This window comes from Anolis carolinensis, chromosome 1, assembly GCF_035594765.1.
Source record: "Anolis carolinensis isolate JA03-04 chromosome 1, rAnoCar3.1.pri, whole genome shotgun sequence".
NCBI classification, from domain to species: domain Eukaryota; kingdom Metazoa; phylum Chordata; class Lepidosauria; order Squamata; family Dactyloidae; genus Anolis; species Anolis carolinensis.
Genome location: NC_085841.1, coordinates 133,682,508 through 133,703,602, shown reverse-complemented (window position 1 = coordinate 133,703,602; position 21,095 = coordinate 133,682,508). Strand labels below are relative to the sequence as shown.

At 41.0% G+C, this 21,095-nt stretch overlaps 1 protein-coding gene across 1 annotated transcript; it reads right to left on the bottom strand.

Moving 5' to 3' along the window:
* Positions 1–2,883: 2,883 nt before the first annotated feature.
* Positions 2,884–20,439, bottom strand: alkal2 (ALK and LTK ligand 2). Its single transcript, XM_003215482.4, has 6 exons — positions 19,942–20,439; positions 16,919–17,220; positions 7,960–8,013; positions 7,782–7,862; positions 4,961–5,026; positions 2,884–3,509 (listed from the first exon to the last, which is right to left on the bottom strand). The coding sequence occupies exons 2-5, from the start codon at positions 17,190–17,192 to the stop codon at positions 4,962–4,964; spliced, it is 474 nt and encodes a 157-aa protein (XP_003215530.1). The 5' UTR covers positions 17,193–17,220; positions 19,942–20,439; the 3' UTR covers positions 2,884–3,509; position 4,961.
* Positions 20,440–21,095: the final 656 nt, after the last annotated feature.

Below are 21,095 nucleotides of genomic sequence, written 5' to 3'. Positions count from 1 at the left end.
CAAATAGACTGTTCTGGTGAGTGATGATAATAGCATGTGATAAATACGTCAATTATTATCACAGATACTGTTATTTTATCTGTATAACAGATCTGTTAGTTAAAATATTTAACTAACCATTTTTATTAATGGTTGTCTTGTTCTGATAGTTACGATATTCATAAGATTTGAAGTCAATCCCTTCCTTTGTGATATGGATGAGTTCATCTGTTCCCTAGACAGATCACTATCTATGGTGAAGAGAGCTTTAGAATGATGGTGTAATGATTTGGGAACTGGTCTACGATTCAAGACCATGGCTGAAACCCCCACTGACCATGGCAACCCATCAGACAAGTCACAAATTCAGAGGAGGGCAGTGGCAAACTCCCTCTGATTAATCTTTCCAAGAAACCCCTATAATATGGTTAACAATGTGGAAATTACCTCAAGATGTAGTCTTACCCTGATGTTGGGTATGTGTTAAAAATATTTAGTGTGAAAATATTACTGAATAATTAAGCAGTATCATGCAATAAAGCTCTTGCCAGACATGCTGAGATTAAGTGATAGAAAGTGGTATTAAACCATGTGTTACGGAGTGCGTGTTATGTAGTATAAAGAAAAGGCTTCCTGGTGAGAGTCAGTTTCAATAGGAGTAAACTGTTTTATGAAAGCATGCTTCAGAATTCAGAGGTGCAGATAGGAGCGATTAAGTAGACACTATATATTTGGATTTGTTTAAAAGGCTTGACATGCCCCTTTACTTGGAGGCTCCTGGGAAAATATATTTGTGGCTTAAGTTTAAACAAAATTGATAATTAACTGATAAAATACACAACTAAATGGGAATTTTCAAATAGGAAGGTAAGCAGCAGAGTTCACTAAAGGCTTTTATGTAGCCAATGCATGATTGTCCGGTGAAACTGATCAGTGGTAGATTTAGGATAGATTTACTCAGGGCAGCTTACAAAAATGGCAATTAATGCCAATACACCAATATACAATTAAAACAGTGCAAAATGCTTGTGCCATTCATCCGCCAGACCGTGTACAAAAACCTTAATCCAGACCGCGTCGAAGCAACGAAAACTTATTCTTTAAATGCTTGCTTGCATAGCCAGGTCTTCAGTTTCTTTCTGAACCCCAGAAGGGATGGAGCCTGCCGGATGTCGCTGGGGAGGGAGTTCCACAGCCGATAATAGTGCTGCTGCTTTCAACTACATGCCGGTAATAGTTTTTTTTCTAAAATGTTATCATGAGATGTAAGGCATGTATAGTCAACTTATGGATGTCTGTTATTAGCAAAACCATCTATCTTTCACTTTCTGTGCTTTATTGTCTCGTGGAATTTACATAAATGCCCAGCTGAGCTCTTAATTTGTTGCTTTAATATTTCTCTTTTCCTTTACAATAGTTTTAATAATAATAATAATTTTATTTTTATACCCCGCCCCATCTCCCCGAAGGGACTCGGAGCGGCTTACATGGGGCCAAGCCCAGTCCACAATAAAAACAAAGCAATAAAAACAAATAATAACAACAAAAACCAGCCATAAAATCACATTCAAGAATAAAAGGTAAAATCATGGATAAAATCTAGAAAAAACCTGGGCCAAAGTGCTAGTTTGTCAAAATCATCAGGAGGGGAGAATTATCCAAATTGTCAACGCCTTCAGGGTGCTGGAAGAGGCGTAAATACGGGACTATTATTGGAGATGCAAGAGGTGAGACATACTGGATCAATTATCGAAGGCCTGCTGGAAGAGCCATGTTTTCAGGCTCTTTCTAAAGGAGAGGAGGGTAGGGGCCTGCTTGATCTCACTGGGGAGCAGGTTCCAAAGCCAGGGGGCCACGACGGAGAAGGCCCTCTCCCTCGTCCCCACCAATCGCAACTGCGAGGGTGGTGGGAGCGAGAGGAGGGCCTCCCCGACGATTGAAGAGATCGTGCAGGTTCATAGGGGGGCATACGGTCGCAAAGGTAGGTGGGTCCCAAACCGTTTAGGGTTTTGTAGGTAATGACCTGCACCTTGAATTGGGCTCGGAAAATAAATGGCAGCCAATGGAGCTCCTTGAACAGGGGAGTAGAATGCACCCTGTAATTTGCTCCAGTTAGAAACCTGGCTGCCGCACGTTGTACTAATTGCAGTTTCCAGGCCGTCTTCAAAGGCAGCCCTACATAGAGTGCGTTGCAATAATCCAGTCTAGAGGTAACTAAGGCATGGACCACCCTGGTCAGATCTTATTTTCTTACTTTTATCTTCATAACAACTTGCCCAAAGTCACTCAAAGAGTCATGACGAGCGAGGATTTAAGAGTGCATCTACACTGTAGAAATAATTAGTTTGATATCCCTTTAACTGTCAGGGTTCAATGCTATGAAATCTTGAAATCCAGTTTGATGAAGCACTAGTACTCTGGCAGAAAAAGTCTTCCTAATCCACCATATTAGCTTTTACACCAGGTTTCTATACTATACTTATAACAGCTCTTAATGTCCTTCCTGCTCTCTGTATCTTTTCCCTACTAAAGGATGACACAGTAGGTATTTCGTGTTTTAGTTTGTGCTTCATGCATAGGCTGTGGCTCTTTCCTTTTCATTTGGAGAAGCAGAACCATTTGTGTGAAACAAAAATCAGCAAAATGAAACGAAGGTAGTAGTATAACAGGCAGACTTGAAAAAGTGATTGAATGAATGAGCAGGGTTTGACTTTATTGAATTAATCCAAAGGATGCTGTTGAACCAAAATTCACTTGCATTATCTTCCACTGTTTGAAGTACCACTTGAAAAATTTACCTCCTCCTGAGCTATGCAATACCTTTTTTAAAGTTTCTCTTAGCAATAATTTTGTATCCTCAACAGTTCAGTTAGGAAGTTTGAAAGATAGTCATGAAGAGCCAGGTAATATACCAAACACTTTATTCCATATGTATGTTATTTACATTATTTACATATTGCACATTTAGCTGGAATGTTTATACCTCTACTGTACAGAAAACATATGGCATTTTAGAGTGGATACAGATTCCAAGATTTACTTAAAACATGTTTCTCTTGCACATGGCAAACAGTTTTCCACTCAATGAATCCAACATAACAGATTTATGAAAAAGGCTGGAATGAAACTGTTTGACTTGCATAAGCAAAAAAAAAAAAAGATATTAATTGATAACCTTCACAGGAAAGTTTTCTTGACAGTGTCCCATGATGTCTCTGCATGAAATGTACTCAGAAGTTTGATATTCACTGAAATTCCTTTTTGGCAATACAACACTTCTCTTGTAGGGCAGCTTTAAAGTGTGAAACATTTTCTATTGTTTTGGTAGTATTCTACCATAAGGAATGTGTATCTGTAAACAGCGGTGACAGTATACAAAACACATGTTTAAAGATTTTGGGGAAGTAGTCCATCAACTTGCAAAAATAAATCTCTTCACAATGGAATATGTTACAAAGATGTTTTTTTTAATTTCCCTGTTGGTTTCCAAGGCACTTCTCTTAGCGCTATTCCTTTGATAGTAGTGGCATCTGGAAGAAAACAAAACATACACACAAACATACATGATTAATTTATCAATTGGTATGAGATGGAAACAGAATTCACTTTAGTTGCAATCCAACATACACAATAACTCCAGATTGGTTTGCAGTTTCTCTCAGGATGTGAGCATCAGCTGTTGAGGAAAATTATTCAGTTTGTGGATTCAGAGTGGATGACCAAGAATTGCACTCCATTTTTACCGTAACATTTTAAAAATAAAAACCCACAAGAGACAGTTCTGGGAGTTGAAGTCCAACCAGTGCATATCACAAGAGAGGAGGAGAATGGACACAGTCAACCAGGCCTCTCATTAGCTGAGAAAGAAATGTGGGAAACTGAGAAAAATCTCAACTTCAGGCATGCCCGGGAGGGAGCACAGAGGCTCCTTCAATGCCCATGCCCCGCAAAGTGCTGCTAGGAAAGCAGGTTCCCTCTTTGGAGGAGAGGCCTAGGGAATCCTTTCCTGCCTTTTTCTCTATTTCCGGCCTTATTTGCTTAAAGCAGATGCTTGAGGGCGGCACTTTGGGAACGGATGGAGGAGGATACTGGGGAAGAAAGAAAGGGATAAGCTGCCGCCAGGCACCTGCTGTTGCCGGATTCGCAAGACCACCCACATGCCTCCCTTAGCTGCAAGATCTGGTTGCTTGTGATCCATTCTGGTTAAGGCTTCAGCTGGGTCCTTCCAAGTAAGTTTTTGGGAATCCGGCTGCCGGATTGCCATATTTTCTCAAATCGCCAAACAGAATTCTGCACACCCCTACAAGTAAAGCTACTCAGAGCTAAAACATCAGCAATAGGGTGAATGCTTGTGACCATTTTTACTCAAACAGTTTTTAAAAAAAATTTCGTGAATTATATTAGGTGAGGACATTTTCCCCACAAGACCTTAAGGATGCTATCTTGCTGTGGGTTGCAGGAAGAAAGAACAGGATGTCTGTTTTAGAGTGTAGGCTAACATTGAAATTAGTTTGCAAATTAGAAAAAAAGTTACTGAATTTACCTAATGTCTGTCACGCTGTGAGTATATTGCAACTGAATTACCGCAGACATGTTAATCCCTTCTACATGGACACATTAAGCTTTATTAAAACAAGGATAATAATTCCAAAGCTGCAAATGAAGACTGAGTGTCAATACATTTAAAAAATGGTTGCTGACTGGTGAGCATTGTCTTGAAAGAAGCAAATTTACTCTCTGTTAACTGCATACTGCTAAGAGGGATTGATGCTTGATATCTCAGGATTTTTATGCTTCTTTCTAGCAGGGGGTATCATTATGGCCAGTCTTTTGCCAAAGGAAGGCCCTGAGTCACTCTGGTTAAGGTCTTCCCCTTTCAGAGAGCTATTATTCCAGATTGATACATTTATCACACCTATTACAATGGAGATCTTAACACTGCATATAAGACAGCATGCAACTGCTTCTCTGAAAAGCTTACCTTATCCTTCCATGCACATTGGACTTACTGCCAACCGAGTAAGAAGCCTGGCACATCTTTTATAGTCTACAGTGAAAAGATCATACATAGATTTTAAGACAATAACCAACTTTGCCTTGAAATTTCAAAATGAAGAACTTGGCTTAACTTGGCATTGTTTTAAAGGAAGAGCTTATACAAACCTACTGCAATTTATTTTGAAACCATTTAAAACATGTTTAAATCTATGTGGACTGGCAGGTGAATGTGATAAATTAGATGTTTGCATCTGTAAGGAATGGATTTTTATATGCACTTCAATGTATAATCCTATGCAGACTGCCTGGGTAGAAAGCACTTTTGGACTTACTTCTTGGTATGTACGTGTAAGATCGACATATATGTCATTACTAAAAGAGACACTGTATATATGCAACATTACAAGTGAACAGTGCACTAGGTATGCAATCTCTGTTCCTGTAAGCACCCACTTGAAGAATTTGTAAAACACATATAGGCAGATATTCAAAGCCATATCCATTTAGAGATTAATTGAGAGAAAAAACCTGATGGCATTAGCTTTCGTAAACTAGGCCTACTGAATGTAAGGAAGTAAACTTAGTACATGAAAGTTTCTTCTACCAACCTTTTTCAGTTTGCATACATGTAGAGGCAAGTTAGGTACGCAGATTTGCAAGAATGGCATTTGGAAATTAAACCTTTAGTTGAACTATGGAATAAAAAACGTTCTGTTTACTCTTAAATAAGCACAAAAAGGGAGAAATGAATTGTGGAAAAACTATAAAGTTTACCTATTATCAGAGCGACTCTGCATGTTTTAATACTTAAAGTGTGAAAAGAATTTTTGGCTATAGTACACACTGAGCCCTGGACCTCACAGTAGCCTGTATTTGTTCATACCTGCCCAAATATTGGGTATAAATGTAATGAATAAATAAATATTCAAAGCACAATAGACTACATTGTTGTTCTGAACACACATAAATAGTAATGCAAATGTGACCAACTTAATTTTTTTGTAAATATTACATCATGTAGGTACACCTAGGGAGATGGCATTAGTTGTGGTTCCTGTCAAATCCAAGTTTGGCAGAAAACCAGGGTGAGGAACACAAAAATATGAAACTTCCTCTAACCTATAATATGCTGGGTAATATACACTACAACATAGACTGAAATATGCAGCAACCTATGCTACATAGCCTCCAACGGATTGTTTATGCAATAGATTTCCCTACAAACTGCATTTAAATAGTATTATGTGAACCATATGTATAAGGTTGTACATATGGCATTTCCATGTTTTTAGTTAAGATCTCTTGCAACCTAATCCAAAGATTGACAACTCTGTGTTTAAATGCTGTAAAGCAAGTAATTTTTTTCCTAATGCAATAAATTACTTGTATTTGACTTGCAAATGTAAGTGGCAAGAATAGATAGGGAAACCTTCTCTAAAACTGAAATATGAGACAAACTGATTCATTTACTGCCAAGATAGGATAAGGCTACTGAGGGAAGAGCAGTTAAAGATTCTTTATTGAGTACATTGATAAATGTGACACTTATGTACGCTATCTGTTTGCTATATTGTCAACTGATTTGACAATATTCATCCAGTTGCAGAAATTCTTTTGGCTGTTTACAGCCCATAAGAAACTTATTTTGTTTCCTGTGCAGTTGTTTGTATTTTGACATACAGACCTATGTACAAAGTCCCCAAGCTGTTTTAGATCTGCACATATGTAGTAACTTAAAAGACATTCATTTACTACCTGCTGGTCCCTTCTATCTAGGGACAAGAACAAACATATTGCCATTTTGATTTAAATTATATGGATTTTGCATTCAACCCTAGCTTTATGAACATTTTTTACTTGACATACAATATTTTGATCTGTTACAGAAACTGGATAGACAAATAAAAAAGCATTGCTAATTCATGATTGTGGGATCTATCCAGGGGGACAGAGAAGAGGAAAATTCACTATTAGGTGAATGCCTTTATTATGTGTTGTTCAACTAAATACCAGAATAAAGTATTAATGTTTTCCAGAACTAATCAGCCTACAAGGTACAAAAAGCAGGAGATAGATTTAAAAAATTAGAGTCCAAAACTTTGGCTAGATGTATTTTAATATTAGTTTTTCAGGCTGAATAGATATTATTCTTATAGGGATCATTTTCTACCCAATACTGCATTCTGGGATAAAGAGGCAATGACTGATCCCTACTTTTGAAAGCAGGCAGATTCCTTATTCCTCATAGAGCAGGAAAAAAATATTGGGAACTGTTTACACATTCACTTTCATGGACTACCTTTTCAGAATGATGTACAGAAGGTTAATATTAGATGATTGAATTTTGAATAATGATGGAAGAAAGCATCATATTTAGTCCTTATTTTAGCACTGTCTTCTCTGACTCTTGCCAGCTATAGTGCTGGAAAACAATTCTTCATTTAAAAAAAATCCTAGTGTTGAAAGCCAAAACAGGCTTGATTCATTAATGTGTGTTATCTGATGAACTAGTAAGTTCCAAGTCATTACACTGTAAACCTAAAAAGTTGACATATAATTGGAGTACAAATTGGCTGCCCACAAAAAGTACTTTTTAAGTGATAGTTTATGAAATTATAGCCAGTAGACCTCTCAGAAGAATTACAGCAAGAGCAATTTAAAATAGCTTCCCATGGAATGCAATGCTATGATTACTAAATGTGGGTTGACATTTTCACGTTCAAACCGACAGGTACTATTAATTCCCATTTGAGCCTTATTATACCTAACAGTAGTTCATTCTGGTTTCAGATAACAGCACTTACATGCAGGCGTAGTACAGTCTCTTGTATGGTGGTAAAGTCTGTGAAAGTGTTTAGTGCATTTGGGACCAAAATAAAGATGTCCTGACGAGAGAGAGAGAGAAAAGGGAAGCAATAGATCAGTTCAGTTGGTACCATAAGAAAGATAATGGAAAAAACATACAAATATTTAAATTCTTACCTGTTAAATGGTTTAAAAACTTGTCTTTCATTCTCAGATCTCTTGGAACTATTTCTGTTGAAAAGCAATAAAAGACACTCACTTTCCATGCTCTTTAGTTTTTAGACATTTAAAAACAGGATAAAATGTAACTGTTTATGCAGAGCAGTAATATTTCCACTGATGTTAGAATCAGTGAGTTCTCTGTAAAATTGGAAGAAAACCTTAGGTCCAAGAAAAATAAAATAATTTTAAGCAAGTATTTTTAGGACTAACTCCCAAAGGGAGTGGATTTCTCAATTACACTGTTGTTAACAGTTCTGGCAAGCACATGGCAATCATCTGCATGTTCTCTAACTAGCAAAATAATAAATAGAACGTTTTGGACAAACGTCTTGGTTTTAAAAAAAATAGGCAAGTGCTCAGTTTCTCACAGGAGTATAGTTTTCTTGCTTTGAGGGAGATTTTGTCCTTCTATGACTTATTTAGGTCATTAATTTGTTGTTGAGTGCCTTGGTGACCCTATCATTCACACACAAACATATATATAGAAAGATTTATTCAATGGGGACTTGTCTTTGCCTTCCTCTGAGGCTGAAAAACACTTGCATATTTCTGATGGTCTTAGGAACCCAAAATCCCTCCAGTATTTTCTGTTGGTCATGGGAGTTCTGTGTGCCAAGTTTGGTTCAATTCCATTGTTTGTAGAGTTCTGAATGCTCTTTGATTATAGGTTAACTATGGATCCCAGCAACTACAACTCCCAAATGACAAAATCAATACCCCCCCACCCCACCAGTATTCAAATGTGGGTGTATAATATTTGTGCCAAATTTGGTTCAGTGAATGAAAATACATCCAGTATATCAGTTATTTACATTATGATTAATAACAGTAGTAAAATTACTGTTATGATGTAGCAATTACAACAATGTTATGGTAGGGGGTCACCACAACATGTATTAAGGGGTCGCGGCATTGGGAAGGTTGAGAACTAATGAATCCTAGGGGCGCAGTGGATTAAACCGCTGAACTTGCTGAACTTGCTGACCGAAAGGTCGGCGGTTCGAATCTGGGGTGCAGGGTGATTTCCCACTGTTAGCCCCTGATTCTGCCTACCTAGCAGTTCGAAAACATGCGAACGTGAGTAGATCAATAAGTACCACTCTGGCGGGAAGGTAAAGGCGCTCCATGCAGTCATGCCAGCCACATAACCTTGGAGGTGTCTATGGATGATGCTGGCTCTTCGGCTTAGAAATTGAGATGAGCACCAACCCCAGAGTCGGACACAACTAGACTTAATATTAGGGGAAGACCTTTACCTTTTACCTTACTGAAATCAAGGAATTTAATATCATAAATAGGATTGTCATTTTGGATAACTCTGTTGAGAGCAAAGGATTTTTATACCCAAATAGAGATGGTGTCTAAAAAATTGCAAAAGGGAATGAAGAAAGGATGCATTTTGAAGAAGACAACATGGGAGGCAGACAGAGTACCCAAGTTGAACATGGACATGGACTATGAGATAATCTCAAGTATTTTTAACAGATGAAATTTGGTAAAAATCCTCACATTGGATGCAAACACATGTAAGAGACTAATTGAAAGGTATGGTCAAAAAGGGATCTTGTCTCTTAGATATTTGTAGATAATGAACTACAGGCAGTCCCCAAGTTACAAAAAAGATAGTTTTTCTAAGTTTGTTCTTAAGTTGAATTGTCTGTAAGTCGGAACAGGTATATTTTTAAAGTGTAACTCCAGCCAAATATATATACGTACATATTAGCTTTAGATAGCACAGGGAAGGGTTAACACCCCCAGTGGTGTTTTTTGTTTTGTTGTTGTTTTTGTTTGTTTTGAAAGAATGCAAATGTTTTCACACATTTGTGTGAAAACACTGCATTATTTCAAAAGACTTGTTTGTTTATACAAGAATAATCTGATTACGTGTTTTGAATATGTGTTTTAGCAATATTGTAACCCGCCTCGAGCCATGAGGAGAGCCCAGTAAGAAATCAAATTATTACTATTACATGTATTAGATACTTTTTAAAGGATACTTTTTAATGGAAAGGAACTGTCTTGTCTCAGGCAAGATGTAAGATGTTTGCATAACTTAAAAACAAATTAAGTTTAATTGTGTGCTTCAGAACAGTTTTACTTGTGTGTTTGGATTTTATGTCTACAATATCCAGTGAACTGTGTTCTATTCCACAAGGCCTGAATATGTATATTTTGAAAGAGAATTGCTGTTGCTTATTTCCTAGTTATCTTGGGGCTAGTAGGAACTGAAAATATTGTGCTAAACTTACTAGGACATATTATGTAATAGGCCTTTATAGAATGACTAGCTGTGCCCGGCCACGCGTTGCTGTGGCCAAGTATGGTGTTATGGGAAATAAAGTATTGAGGAACTGGTGGTAGTTAAGGTAAAGGGTAAAGGTTTTCCCCAGACATTAAGTCCAGTCATGTCTGACTCAGAGTGTTGGTGCTCATCTCCATTTCTAAGCTGAAGAGCCAGCGTTGTCCATAGACTCCTCCAAGGTCATGTGGGATGACTGCATAGAGCGGCGTTACCTTCCCACCCGAGCAGTACCTATTGATGCACTCACATTTGCATGTTTTTGAACTTCTGGGTTGGCAGAAGCTGGGGCTAACAGTGGGGGCTCTCTCCGCTCCCCCAATTCAAACCTGCAGCCTTTCGGTCCAGAAGTTCAGCAGCTCAGCGCTTTAACACGCTGCGCCATCAGGGGATATTATTTCCTAAAGGTTGTGAATATACAATATTTCTGATTGTTTTTTTTTTCTGTTGGAGGCAAGTATGAATGCTGCAATTAGGAAAAATGATTAGGATGTAATGGCCTTGCAGCTTTAAAGCCTGACTGCTTCCTCCCTGAGTGAATTTTTTGTTGGGAGGTGTTAGCTGGCCCTGATTCTTTCCCGTCTGGAATTCCCTTGTTTTCAGAGTAGTGTTGTTTGCAATATTTTATGTGCGTCTACTGTCTGTGGCCCTGAGAAAACAGAGGATTTTCCAGACTTTGATGATGGGAATACTTTGTTGGGAGGTGTTAGCTGGCCCTGATTGTTTCCTGTGTGGAATTCCCCTGTTTATTTACTGTCCTGGTTTTAGAGATTATATTGTTCTGCATTATTCTATCCCAGTAATTATTTCATATTAAAGAAGAATCTCACTTATCCAACATTCACTTATATAATGTTCTGGATTATCCAACGCAGTCTGCCTTTTCATAATCAATGTTTTTGTAGTCAGTGTTTTAAATTCATTGTGATATTGTAGTGGTAAATTTGTAAATACAGTACAGTAGAGTCTCACTTATCCAACATAAACAGGCTGGCAGAATATTGGATAAGCGAATATGTTGGATAATAAGGAGGCATTAAGGAAAAGCCTATTAAACATCAAATTAGGTTATGATTTTACAAATTAAGCACCAAAATATCATCTTAGACAACAAATTTGGCAGAAAAAGTAGTTCAATCCACAGTAATGCTATGTAGTAATTACTGTATTTATGAATTTAGCACCAAAATATCACAATATATTGAAAACATTGACTACAAAAATGCATTGGATAATCCAGAACATTGGATAAGCGAGTGTTGGATAAGTGAGACTCTACTGTAATTACAACATAGCATTACTGCGCATGGAACTACTTTTTCTGTCAAATTTGTTGTATAACATGATGTTTTGGTGCTTAATTTGTATAACGATTACCTAATTTGATGTTTAATCGGCTTTTCCTGAATCCCTTCTTATTATCCAACATATTCACTTATCCTGCCGGCCTGTTTATGTTGGATAAGTGAGACTCTACTGTATATTGATAATCTTCTATTATCTGCTTAGAACTGGATTATATGAGGCTCCTTCTTCACAGCTGTATAAAATGCACACTGAAGTGGGTTATATGGCAGTGTGGAGTCAAGATAATCCAGTGCAAAGCAGATAATGTAAGATTATAAATGGGTTATAGAGCTGTGTAGAAGGGCCTTGAGTCTACACTGCCATATAATCCAGTTAAAATCAGATAATCTGTGGAAGAAGCCTAAGTGAGGCCTAAATCTGCCTGTCCCCTAACTGAAACCTGGCTGTCCCTTGGCTGGTTGCTAGGCAACCAAGTGGGCAGAGATTAGCCCTCTAAACTGGCAGCAATTGGATAAAAAAAAATTATTGCTCTCCCTCTAATTAGGACTTTATTTTTCTTTTCTTTTTGTTGTATCAACCTGGAGGCATGGATGATGGGTTGTGTTGTCAAATTTCGAGGTTGCGGGGCCTGTACTTTTGTTGTTTTGTCCGCTGCCCTGATGCCATCACTCTTTTATATATATAGATACTGTATGCTTATTATCACAACATTTTTTTGAGCTAGCCAGACTCCCTACACTAAGGGTGGATAACTAGGTCTCTACTTACTTTTTCCAGTTCTCATTAGTCATGAGCAGGATAGTCAGTGGTGAGGAATTATGGGAATTCAAATTGAAAAAGCATCTGACAGCCACCATTGCCACTTCTGACTTACAATCCTAGTTTATTACTACTACATATTAACGTAAAAATTTCTCCAATGTATTCAGCTTCTCTTATATATTCAACATCGCTTTCCAAATGTGTCTTATTATTATGGACTAAGGATGGGAAGCAGAGAAGTGATTGCAACAGACCACCCATTGATATTCTAAAGTCTGAAAATTAAATGTTCATTATTATAAGTATTGAAAATATTAATAAATATTACAATCAGAAATGAAAGTGGGGAAAATGAGACAGATACAGAAAACGCATACAACACTTAGGTCCAGGAGACTATCTGAAATATATTCACTAGGAAATTGAGATCTGAAATTTAGGCCCTCATTTCATAGTCAGGGATTGTAATTTGCATCCACATGCTAACAGGGCTGAGAATGGTAGCAGACAATGATACACCACAATTCATACCTATATGAATAAGTTAGGAACCTTCTCTCACTGACTGGGCTCATGTATTACATTCACATGTCCCACCTTCCCTCCACCCATGGGATTCAAACTATACATAATTCTTCCCCTCTTACATAGTCTTTATCTTCAGAGCAACCCTATAAAGTAGATTAGGTTTTGGTATGGCTGGCCCCAAGTGCATCTGAACTTGGGTGTCTGTTCTGGCATATCAATCATTGCATCTCGTTTTTTTTATATTTTGTTTTACTTTTGCATTATGATCATTCTAGGTAGTCCTGGCTACATTGTTCTGATGGGGGTGAAGGATACTGGTCAGCTTAAAGCTATGTAACTCATAAGAAGAATGTAGTAACTATTCTTGAACTGCATCCAAGTTTTGCTAAACTGCATAACACTGTACACTATAGGCTTCAAATGGCACTGTGTCCATGCCTATCAACTGAACTGCTTCATAGCATTTCAGTGAAAACACAGATGTTACTGCTTAGGTATCTCTTTATTAATGGCACTGTAAACAAAACATGTAAATCCACTGTTATCTCAGATGCTAGCTATTCTTCCATACTTGTGTTTTCAGTTCACATAACAATCTATATCTCTACAGATCTTAAATTGTACAGAACCGTATATGGCTATTATAAACTATTTGAATTCTGACTTAATTCTTTATGCTGCTGTTATTTCTGTGATTCAGTTCCTCAACCTTATTATCTACTATTCAGAACAGGCTAATATTTCCTTTACAAGAAACATAATCAGTGTTGAACCAAGTATTGGGGTTGGGGAAACAAGGAGCAAACTACTTTGTTCTTTAATTACTTGTTTTCCCACGTCTTCTCTTTAATGGAACAGAATATAAGTAGCTTATTGAAAATCTCTTTAGCTGCTTGTGTCAGTCTCTTTGATTTAATGTCATATTTTACTGCTTTTATGGTTACTTATAGTGATATCTTAATGTTGATTGCACATGGAGCACTGTAGTTTATTTATTTTACCATAAATGAATGCCTAAGTGGCCTTTGAATTCCCTTGGAGCCTCTTTATCGCAGATCTGATTCACTGGCAAGTTTAAACATTTCTCGAAATTCAACATTTATTTACTCTATGTAAATTTAGACTCCGCTGAATTGACTTTATCTGATTTGACCTAATTGCTTCATAGTAAATGCTTAGATGTTTCTCAAAAGTGCCCTAGGAGATGGTAAGATGCCTTAGAAGATGCATTAAGGAGAGTCTGGGTTACAAGTGCTTTTCAATTATAAGAGTGGGAAAGAAAGTCTTTCAGAAGTTGGCACTGCTACTTTTATTAAAACAAGCTCACTACAAGTATACCTTAGTAATTGTGTTCTAATTAACTTCTATAGCATGGCTATACATCAAATCCAACATATTAGTTAAGCAGATTCTGCTGTCATTTGTAATGGGAATAGTCCTCTAACAATACTGGAAGGCCACAAATTTCTCACTCCAATATAGACTAAAATTGACTGTATTCCTTCATATTACACAGTGAAGATGGGGGCATATTTCTGAATGCTCTTTGATCATTATCACTACCATATCATGCATGAAGAAAACAAGAATATTAATCCATACTAGGTTGAAGTCCTTTTAGATCAGGCCTGCACAACCTGTGGCCCCCTGGGTGTTTGGGTCTCCCAACTCCCAGAAGCCCTGGTCAGCTTGTCCAATAGCCAGGAATTCTGGGAGCCGAAGTCCAAAACATCTGGAAGGTTTTAAACCACATCATTTACTTGCAGTGGTTCTCAACCTGTGGGTCCCCAGATGTTTTGGCCTTCAACTCCCAGAAATCCTAACAGCTGGTAAACTGGCTGGGATTTCTGGGAGTTGTTGGCCAAAACACCTGAGGTTCCACAGGTTGAGAACCACTGCTCTATAGTGTACACTGTAGCTTCTAAACAGATCTAGATTAAGTGATGGCCTATGCAAATATCAGGTTGTAGCAACATAAAGAAGCTTGCTTCTATTGTTACTGATTCAACTTTTGAAAAGCAAAAATTCCTGTTTGATTTCAATGTCCTAAGTTTCTAAAGAAGTATTTCTGAAAATATTTTCTGCAGAATTATCCCACTGAAGTCAAATGAAAGTACAGTCCTCCCTTCACATTCATGGGGTTAGAAGCATAAGACCCCATTAAATTGAAAACTCATGAATATAGAAAGTGCTATTGGTTTTTCGTAAGAGAACACCTCTGTAGGTATTTCTGTTTTCCAGCATGATTCTATGACTGAATTTCCCTGGAAGCTGACCACAAAATTGCATTGGAGGACCTAGAGATTCCTAGAGAGGTGTTCTCTGTAGAAATCTCCAGGTCCTCCAGCACAATTGGAGGAAGTTGACAATAGAACAACACTGGAGTGCTTAGAGATTTCTAGAGAGAACATTTCACCACTTGAACTGCCATGGATCAATGCTATGGAATTATCAGAATTATCATTTTACAAAGTTTTCCCTGCCCAATGCTGGTTCCCCACCAACTACAGTTCCCAGGATTCTATAGCATTGAGCCGTGGCAGTTGCAATGGTGTCAAAATACATTAATTCTACACGTAAATGCACTCTATAACTACATTCCATTATTTATTTGTCAGTCTGTGTATCTTCAGTTTTAAAGGATCAAGATAACTTTAGATCAGTTTAAAGACACAAAACTTCATTTCCTGTATACTATCACATTTTAGAAGCATTGAGGAAGACATTGGCATGGACATCTATTTTGCACATAAGAAGATGTTTCATCAGGGATGGGAAAGCTTTGGCCTTTCAGATGTTTTAGACTACAACTTCCACAAATCCTGACTCTTGGCCATGCTTCTTGTAGACTTTGATAGTTTTGGATTTGCATACCTTCCAATGTTGCAGATGACAACTGGGGCACAGAGTGTGGTCATAATGACAAAAATAATGAAGAAAAATATCCAATCAGCAGTTTGCTTTTGCCTGAACCTACTAGGAAGGGTAAGATTCTGCCCTCTTCTTTCCCTCCCACATCCCCATTAATTGGATACAAGCTACTTTTGCACTTTGATTCAATTTCAGCAATTGAAGCTAAGGAGAAAGGGAAAAAGTGGAAGAGAAAAAAAATGGGACATTTTAAAAGCAGCTGAAAATAGGACAGCAGGAGATTGATTATCTGGAACTGACTCTGCCAAACTGGGACAATTTCCGGGTGTGGATTTGAAGTTTGAAACAGCTTGAAGCTTTCCTATTTCTGCCTTATCGTTCTTGAAACATTTGTTTAACTCTCTCATTATAAACAGTGAATATAAAGATACTAAGTGTTCCATTGCTGACATTTTAGTGAAATTGCAACCGAAAATTAACTAACTAAAATTAACTAGAAATGCATTGTTCTGGAAGCCATCATCAAAATTCCCAACACTTACAACAAAGCAAACTGTGTAGCTGTGGTTGGCTAAATGCAAGCAAAGTGGTGCTTTGAAGAATTAAAAACAACAACTACGTCTAGTCGTATCCGACTCTGGGGGTTGGTGCTCATCTCCATTTCTAAGCCAAAGAGCTGGCGTTGTCGGTAGACGCCTCCAAGGTCATGTGGCCAGCATGAATGCATGGAGCGCCATGACCTTCCCGCCGGAGCGGTACCTATTGATCTACTCACATTTGCATGTTTTCGAACAGCTAGGTTGGCAGAAGCTGGTGCTAACAGCGGGAGCTCACCCTATTATGTTGGATTTGAACCACCAACCTTTCCAGTCCGCAAGTTCAGCAGCTGACCAGGTCTACCCAGGAAACAGTTAGGAGAGGGGAAATAAGGGAAGGGAATGGGGAGAAGAGGGGAGAAGGGGGAGTGGAGAGGAGGGCAAGAAGAGTGAAGGGGAGGGAGGGGGAAGGAAAGAAGGGGAAGGAAAGGGGAGGGAGTGGATAAGAGAAGCCAGGAGGAGGAGGGAGGGGGCGGGCAGCAGTGGGCGGGGAGGCTGGACAGGGCTTCCCACCCGCAATCCACTGTCCTCGTCCCCAGCCGTGCCTTACCGACTCTCTGCTCCTCGGAGTCGGCCGCGTAGTCGGGGAGCTGCCTGCGCCCCAGGAGGTAGTCGTGCTTGTACTGGACGCCGTTCTCCTCGTCCTCCTCGAGGCGGACGCGCTTCAGCTCCTGCAGGATCTCCATGATGAGGTTGAGGAGGTTCTGCCGGTCCTTGAGCCCCGCCGCGCTGCTCGCGTCCGAGGGCCGCTCCTTGCACAGCCCCGCCGACAGCACCGCCGCCACCGCCAGCAGCGCCGGCGAGCAGAAGAGGCGCCCGCCCATCGGGTGGCAGGCCTGGCGAGCCTCGGCCCTGCGCGGAGGAAGCGGAGAGAAGTGAGGGAGGCTCCGGCTGGCCAAGTGCAGGCGCTGCGGGCCGCCTCGCTGCCTCCCTCAGCCAAGCAGGAGTTCCCCGAAGGCACTCACTCCCCAATGCCTCCTCACTCCAGTCACATGAACCGCACACATTGGGCGCAATTCTGCCAACAAGTCTGCAGGGACAGGAGTCAAAACAATCTTTTCAGTCCATTAACCCGAGGCAAGGGAGAGGGGGGAGGGGGGGCAAAGGCAGAGCATGACAGATCCCAAACCCAACTTGCCCATTTCTTCGGCATGTCCCGGAGCGCGGGTTGTGGCGCACGCATGCGCACTACGCCCCCATCCATCCCACGTTGGGAACCGCGCTTCGGGGCTCTCCTTCGCCCTGGGGCCCTGGTGCCAAAGCCCATGCGAGTCAGCTGGCTCAACTACAGACTTACTCTTGTTTTAGGAAGATAAAGCTTTGCAAGCATTACTACGCAGCTGGAGCTTAATCAACAGGCAGCCAACTGGGAAGCCCTTGTTGAAAGTTACTTGGAAAAGTTTTAAAGCACGCGGTTTTTACAGACGCTGGATGTATATGGCTGTGTGGAATAAAATCCCACATGATCTGTTTTGAACTGGAATATATGGCAGTGTGAACTCAGGGCCCTTCCACACAGCCCCATATCCCAGAATATCAAGGCAGAAAACCCCACAATATCTGCTTTGAACTGGGTTATCTGAGTCCACAATCAGATAATGTGAGTTTTTTTTCCCTTGATGTTCTGGGATATAGGGCTGTGTGGAAGGGCCCTTAGTGAAGTTCTACCCTTCCACACAGCCCTATATCCCAGAACATCAAGGCAGGAAATCCCACATCTGTTTTGAACTGAATTATATGGCAGTGTGGACTCAGATATCCCAATTCGAAGCAGATATTATATGACTGTGTGGAAGGGCTCATAGTTGTGGAGTGGGCACATTTTAAATCAGACCTACCGCTAAATGGGCATGAGATTTGCAAGGATTTTGGGTTCCCAACTGGAATAGGTTACAAATGAGCATGGGAGGAAGAGATTAATGGCATTTAAACATGAAGGACATGTATTATTCTGCTTTGAACTGGATTATATGGGTCTACACTGCCAGATAACCCGGGATAAAAGAAGATAATCTGGGATATAGGGCAGTGTAGATTCAGCCATGATCTCTAGGGTCCTGGGGATCATGATGCTGTGGAAACCACCTTCAGGGCAGAAGAATAACCTCAGATTAAGATCAGATCGGTCCTGGCAGCATCTGGCTACGGCTGGGAAGGGTCCCTCAGGTGGCCTGTGGCCCATAAAACACTTGGGACAGAAAGGTCTCTTTGGAGAGTTTGCTGTTTCCACTCAAAGGGATTGTAGGAAAGGAAAAGCTCGCAGAGTCTTAAGAGCTGGAAGAAACCTCAAAGGCCACCCCTTGCCATGCAGGAAAAGCACAAACAAAGAACCCCAGACAGATGACCATCCAGCCTCTGCTCCCAACACATTCTGAGGCAGCATATTCAACTGCTAAACAGCTCTTAGCCATCAGGATGTTCTTCCAGGAGGGCTTATCTACTTCTTTACAACACTATCACTCCATATTAAAATTTGAATATTCTGACGGAGAATCGTACATATCCCCCTCTCGAATGCAAAACTGGAAAGCAAAACACTGCAATAGTAGTGTTTTCATGAGGACATTTTCAACAGAAAGGAGGAAACCATGAAAATTAACAAAATCTGGCTACCAGTATTTAAAAAAACTCTAAAATCAGGACAAGAAATAAAGAACAACACTCAAAAACAGGGGAATTACGTACAGGATACAATCAGGACCAGCTAATCACCTCCCAACAAAGGATTCCCCCAGGAAGGAATCAGCCAGGCTTTGAAGCTGCAAAGCTTTTTAATGCTAATCAAGGTGATTAATTGCAACATTCACACTTGCCTCCAACAGACATGAGTTCTTTCTCCCACCCTGGACCTTCCACAGATATATAAACACCACTTGCCCAGTTTCCAACAGACCTCACAACCTCTGAGGATGCCTAGCATAGACGTGGGCGAAACCTCAGGAGAGAATGCTTCTGGAACATGGCCATACAGCCTGGAAAACTCACAGCAACCCAGTGATTCCGGCCATGAAATCTTTCGACAACACGACCATAGTACTCTCCCAGCCGAGTTTGAAAACACCCTCATCCTTTTCCCCTCTGCGAGCCCACGGAGGGGGCATCCTCACTGAGCCGGGGCAGTTCAAGTGGTGCCAAACCGCATCGATTCTACAGAGAAGACGCACCCTGCCTCCCTTCCTCCCGTTCTCTCCAGCCTTTCGACCTCCCTATATTCATAGTCCAGGCATGGGCAACCTTGGGTCCTCCAGGTGTTTTGGACTTCAACTCCCACAACTCCCACTCCCACGGCTGTTAGGAATTGTGGAAGTTGAAGTCCCAAACACCTGGAGGACCCAAGGTTGCCCATGCCTCCATAGTCTCTGGCAGGACTTGAAGCGCAATGCTGTGGCATCACAGAAACGGTCCTTTGGCCGAGGAGGCTTGTCCCACTCCCAGGACTTGGCAGCATTGAGCCACTGGCACTTAAAGGAGCCGCCGAAGAGCACGAAGTCTAAAGTTTCGACCTGGCATGGGCATTCCCGAAGGAGCCGAACTTGGCGGGAAGCGCGCGGAGGAGAAGAAGCGTCCCCGTACCTGCTGACTCTGGAAGGAGAGGTGTCCGGGCTCTCGCTCTCTCTCTTTCTCGCTCCCTCGCTTCCCTTTTGGGCGGAGAAGAACCGCCGGAGGGGAGCCTCGCCTGGCCTCGCCTCGCCGCCTGCCTTTACTCTCCTTTCCCCGTCAGGCGCCGCCGGCTCTCCTCGGGCTGCTCCATGACCAGGCTTTATATAGGCTCCTGGGGGAGTCCATGAGGGGAAGAAAGGGCCGGAGAGGGGATGCGGGAAAGAGAGCGAGAGCGAGAGAGCGAGGATCGGCTTGCAACGTGTGGGTGGACGCGAGGCGCTCCCTTGGCCGCACGAGCTCGTCACACCGCTTTCCCCTCTTCACACCTCCTTCTCCTCCTCCTCTTCCTCTTCTCCGTCTTTTTCTTTTTCCTCCCTCCTCCCATCAATACCCGCCCGCCTCCTCTTATATGCGCCCTCCTCGCAGACGTCAAAACGAGGGGCCCCAGTGGCTCGGATGCGAAGCCCGCGGGAAAGAGGCATTTCCCACTCGCCTGCAGGAGGAGGAGGAGGAGGCTGTTTCCCTCCCACGCTCCTCTTTGTGAGGGGATGATATGGAAGGCCCTGTGGAATCAGTTCCTTTTATTGGTTAGCCCATTGACTGTATCAAAACACTTAAAACACTCCTGACACATACTCATACAGCCAGGGCCCTAGCCAGAAAAAAATGAAACTTTTAGTGAATCACGAAGAGTAGTTCCATAACACAAAATAATGTAAAGCATATGATCAATTTTATATTTTTATATAGATGCTTGTTACATCTCGAATAGACTACTGCAACCTGCTCTACATGGGACTACTTTTGAAGACTGCTCGGAAGCTCCAAGTGGTGGGCAGCCAGGTTCTTCACCGGATAAGTGTACGGGACACACACAACCCCATTACATCAGCTGCCAATTGCTACCGAGCACAAAGTGCTGGCATTAGCCCAGGCATGGGCAAACTTTTTTTGCCTTGGGACTGCATTGAAGGCCCAGCCAGGAGGGCCGGCAGCTGGGCAAGGCAATGGTCATCCTCTGGTTGTTCCCCATCATAAGGATGGGGCTGCTCATCCCATCCTCATGCAGCAAGACACTTGGCAACTGCCTCAATTCTCTTCCCCTGATCCTCAGGCTGTCCTCTTGG